The following is a 5,360-nucleotide window of genomic DNA, read 5'->3' as shown; positions in this document are numbered from 1 at the left end:
CAGAACAAGGCAGCCAGGATAGTGACACTCAGATCCAAGTACGATCGGTCCACGCCAATGCTACCTGTACAGGCACAGGTCTTGTACAAAGTTCTCTTTTTTATATATCAATGTGTAAATGCACCTGAATACGTGTGTGCACTACTTAATGTGGACAAACCATTTCTTTCTCTTACATCAGATACACAGCATTTGCTCCAGATACCAAGATGGAAGCTCAAAAGATTTGGACAGTGTTCGTTCAAAACCTCTGCCACTACTGTATAGAATGTCATGACACAGAACATGCCCATCATTGGAGAATTTTACCTGACGCTTTTGCTCTGCATAAAAAAAATACTGTACCGTTTTTTCCTTTCCATATAAATGAGGATCATTTGTGTTATACGTTATTTATCAGTTCTACGTTCAGATTGGGAATCTTGTGTACTAGCTTATATCTTCTGACCGCCGTGTACATTTCCCCCATTTATCTACCTTTCATAAAGCCTTTTTTGTTTTTGCTCGAAATTCTAGGTAAAAGTTTTCAATATATGCATCTATTGTTGAGGTTGTCCTGTACGATTTTATCATATTCGCCGCTGCGTTTTATATATTCTTTTGAGTATCCTTTTTAAGGTTTAATATGATGAACCCATGTTTATAACTTTCTTATAGTTCACCTTTTTCAATGCGTAATTCAGTGAATTTAACAAATACAAATGTAAATCTTTCCAAGAAAGCGTCTTGTAAAAATCATCGGTGAATTCGAAGGGTCCAGGGCCCATGTTTATAACTTTCTTATAGTTCACCTTTTTCAATGCGTAATTCAGTGAATTTAACAAATACAAATGTAAATCTTTCCAAGAAAGCGTCTTGTAAAAATCATCGGTGAATTCGAAGGGTCCAGGGCCCATGTTTATAACTTTCTTATAGTTCACCTTTTTCAATGGGTAATTCAGTGGATTTAACAAATACAAATGTAAATCTTTCCAAGAAAGCGTCTAGTAAAAATCATCGGAGGGTCCAGGACGTTTTTCATTTTTCATGTTCTCGAGAGCATTAAGAACCTCATTGTGACTATTTGAATCTTCTTTCATTATTTCTGGAATATTTATTAAGCAAATAGTAAATCAAGGTTTTCATCCTTCACATCTTTAGCTGTTTGGAAAGACTTCACATGCTTAGTGATTTCATTAGTACCAGTTATGATCCTTCCTTCTTTACCTATTCTAGTTATAGCCTTATTCAGATGTTTTGTGTGTTTTTTCTAACGACAGAAAATATTAAGTTGGTTTTCAACTTTGGACATTTGCACTGAATCAACAAAACATGGACACATGTTTTTGAGTTCTATTTCCTAGTCTTTCAAACCCTCGCTAAACGTTCTTTTCAGTTAGTTGTTAATAAATGCTTGGACAATAGTAACATCATTGTATTGTTCTTACTGAACCCTACTCACTCTCCTGTTCAGTATAAATTCGGAAGTGTACTTTAGAAAATATGAAGCAGCATTTGTGGTTTGCTTATGCTCTCTATGCCAACCAGTCAATATATTTGTAATCTAAATTAAAGTAAGGATTTCAAAATTGATAAATAAGAACCAATCCATGTACTCCCAATATGAGGTCCTTCAATTTCAGCCCTGTTAATCCCATAATGTTGCCTAAGCAATATATTGAGTTAACACTTGTCTCACAGCATCATCGTCCTGCGAACTACACAGCGCCTCGAAGACTGGGAACCTATCAAACGTGAAATTCATCTTGTCCCAAGGACGAATGGACATTAACTGTAAAGATTGTATTGGTAGAACACCAATGATGTGGGCAGCTGCTGAAAGACATAGAGACGTAGTTCAGTTGCTTGTTACTAAAGGGGCTAACATGTCACTTGTTGATAGATTCGGCATCAACATCCTTCACTCAGCCTGCCTTGGGGGAGATGTAGAGGTGGTGAAATATGTTCTTTCACAGAACACGTTGGACATTGATAGTAGAGAACAGTGTGGGAGGACAGCTGTGATGCTGGCAGCAGAGAACGGACACAAAGACGTGGTGGAATTGCTTGTTGACAAAGGAGCTGACCTGTCACTCGTGGATGAAACAGCTGACAACGTCCTTCACTGCGCCTGTCGTGGGGGAGATGCCGGGGTGGTGAAGTACATCCTCTCAAAGAATCGTGTTGATATCGACAGAAGAGGATTACATGAACTGACACCGATCATGATGGCAAGAAGATGCAAACATAAAGAAGTAGTGGAGTTACTCCTGAGTAAAAGAGCTGATGGGTCACTCAGATATTACAATCATATAAATATGCTTTTGTCTGCCTGTAAGAAAAGAGATATGGAGGTGGTTAAGTTTATCCTCTCACAGAATATTGTGGACGTCGACAGTAGAGGGCCGAGGAAGAAAACACCTGTGATGCTCGCAGCCCTATATGGATATAAAGAAGTGGTAGAGCTACTGGTGGAGAAAGGGGCTAACCTGTCACTTGTAAATGACAGGGGTAGAAACATCCTTCATGTGGCCTGTTTGAAAGGACGTCTGGAGGTCCTGATGTATATCCTTTCACTGAGCACTGTTGACATCAACAGTAGGGATGTGAGACAAAAAACACCTGTAATGACCGCAGCAGAATCTGGACAAAAAGAAGTGGTAGAGCTGCTGGTGGAGAGAGGGGCTAACTTGTCACTTGTATGTGACAGGGGTAGAAACATCCTTCACTTGGCCTGTTCGAGAGGACATATGGAGGTGGTGAAATATATCCTTTCACAGAACATTGTTGACATCAACAGTAGAGTGGGGAGCAAGAAAACATCTGCGATGATCGCAGGAGAATATGGATATAAGGACGTGGTAGAGCTACTGGTGGACAATGGGGCTGACTTGTCACTTGTATGTGACAATGGTATCAACATCCTTCATTTGGCCTGTTCGAAAGGATGTCTGGAGGTGGTAAGGTATGTCATTTCACAGGATATTGTGGACATCAATGGAGGAGGAATAGAGAACATGACACCAGTAATGATGGCAGCAAAATCCGGACATAAAGAAGTGGTACAGTTTCTCGTGAGTAGAGGAGCTGATGTGTCTTAGTTCTCAGGTTATTAGGGTTCCATACCTAAAAAGTCAGAGACGGATTGTAACTGTTTGATTCATTATTATTGTACGATTATAGATTAAAATATTGTGTGCAGCTGAGAGCCGTCAGAGAGACATTATTTTTATTATTTTTATTTTAATTCCGTGTTTTTTCATTTTTAAATTTATACACAACCTCAACTAGTCCTTAGAAGTAGACCTCACCATTGTGCTCTTGGCCCTCAAGCAGTTTCCACAAATATGTTAAAGTTCTAGGCGCAAGGACGAACATCAGATAATTCAAAATGAATTAAAATAAATTAGTGAGTGAGTGAGTGAGTTAATATTTAACGTCACATTGGCAATATCTCAGCCACATCGTGAGGAGAACATTTAACATTTAAATGAAATATATATATGTGGTAAAATAAAATCTGTCAACGATGGACAGTAAAACAACTAGAATATCACAATTTGAATTAAAACTAGCATGGATAAACCTAATATCACTATTTAGACGATACAATATACACCATCCCGTCAGCTGCTGGCGATTGTAGGAAACGTTAGCCAAAATCAAAACAACAAGAATGCAACGTTTAAAAGGCCTGGAAAGTTCACAAAGACCTGAAACTTTTTGGACTTTAATACCCTCTCAGGAGAACAATTATTTTACAATACTTCAAACCTCTTTGAGGGTACAGCAACCAAAAATTCAAGTTACTAATCCAAACTACCAATCATTAAAGTACACCTGTTTACAATCTTAATTCAATAAAAAAAAAACAATTTCTTTTAAAAAACAATAATTACATGAGACCTAACGCTGATAAAAAAGATCCTGGATTCTTTTAACTGTAATGTACTTACCCCTTGTGATGGAGAATTCAAAACAGTCAACCAAAATATCCTTGACCGTGACTCTATCATCACAAGGGATACAAAACGGAGGACCATCACCTTTTAACCTTTTTCATGAGTATATCTTGTATGGCCAATACGACATCGTCTTAAAATAACCTCTTCAAATCTCGACTGCCAACCTAAGTAGGCGTAACCAATATACGGTTTTATTTCATGTAATTTATATATACCTACTTGGGTGTCCCACTTCTTCTGCATCAGATCACCGATTTAAGTTCTAATGCTAGCTTTGTAATCAGAGTATGGAATAAGAACTGGTGTCACAGATTTGTTGAGTGCTGCCTTGGCAGCAAGATCGGCCATCACGTTACAAAAAATGTTTAAGTGGCTGCGTAACCAACAGAAGACGATGTCGTATTGGCCAGTAGCAAGAGTATTATACAATTCAATAACTTCAATTAAAACTGGATGTTTACAAAAAATATTTTTAATAGCTTGAATACAAGAAAGATAGTTGGAATGTTGTTTATGTTCAGGGTGTCTTTCAATATATTTAAGTGGTGTTAGTATATCGTTAGCTTCAGCTGTTAAAAAAGAACTGTTGTCTGGTAATCTAGAAGATATTGTTCTGGATCCAATGACAGTGGCAAAAGCCACTGCGCCACCGCCCTTGGGCCCATCTGTAAATAAGGATTTATAATTGCTATATTTATATTTGAATTGATTATATTCTTGTTTGTACTGTAATGCAGTAGTTTCTGATTTTTAAATGTGGTCAATGTTAGGTCCACTTGAGGTCTGACCAACTGCCAAAGAGGAAAAGAAAGAAGACGAGAGGGAGCTATATGTTTTCCAGCTTAATGCCGACCGAAGAAAGAAAGGGTTTAATTTTGTGTCCGAAAGGTGGAACAAGAGAACAATTTTTGTTGTACAAGTCCTCGTAGAGAGGATTGAAAACACAGTTATATGCAGGGTTAGATTCATTAGAGTACAGCGTTGTTATATATTGTAAAGTTAATTTTATACGACGTTGTGTAAGAGATGGTTCATCGGCTTCAACATATAGACTGTCAACAGGAGAGGTTCTAAATGACTCAAGACAAAGTCTTAGACCTAAAAGTTTTAAGTTGCTCTTGCAGGCACCACCATAGATGATGGATCCATAATCAAGTTTATTATACCACGACAAGAAATATAAACATCATCCACTAATGACGACCCATTAATTGAATCGCTTAAAACTTTTTGATAAACTATTTATCTTTATACTAAAAAGTGTAACTGACAAAGTACTGCCTTGTGGAATACCCTGATCCTGATTGTAATGATCAGACAGGGTAGAACCCACGCGGACTTGAAATTGTCTGTTATTTAAAAATTTGCCTATGAATTCAGGCAAACGACCTTGCAACCCGCAGTCATGTAAATCTC

General features: G+C 37.7%; 1 protein-coding gene across 1 annotated transcript; it reads left to right on the top strand.

The window, feature by feature from the left end:
* Positions 1–1,865: 1,865 nt before the first annotated feature.
* Positions 1,866–3,080, top strand: LOC137273278 (ankyrin repeat domain-containing protein 50-like). The gene has a single exon (XM_067805825.1). The coding sequence runs from the start codon at positions 1,866–1,868 to the stop codon at positions 3,078–3,080; it is 1,215 nt and encodes a 404-aa protein (XP_067661926.1).
* The last annotated feature ends 2,280 nt before the right edge of the window (positions 3,081–5,360 follow it).

The sequence above is a fragment of the Haliotis asinina genome, chromosome 1 (genome assembly GCF_037392515.1).
Source record: "Haliotis asinina isolate JCU_RB_2024 chromosome 1, JCU_Hal_asi_v2, whole genome shotgun sequence".
Classification (NCBI taxonomy): domain Eukaryota; kingdom Metazoa; phylum Mollusca; class Gastropoda; order Lepetellida; family Haliotidae; genus Haliotis; species Haliotis asinina.
Note: the sequence above shows the minus strand (reverse complement) of the source record. Positions and strands in the feature narration are given on the sequence as shown.

Coding starts and splice junctions, on each gene's coding strand:
- LOC137273278 (XM_067805825.1), top strand. CDS start 1,866: ATGTCACTTGTTGATAGATTCGGCATCAACATCCTTCACTCAGCCTGC.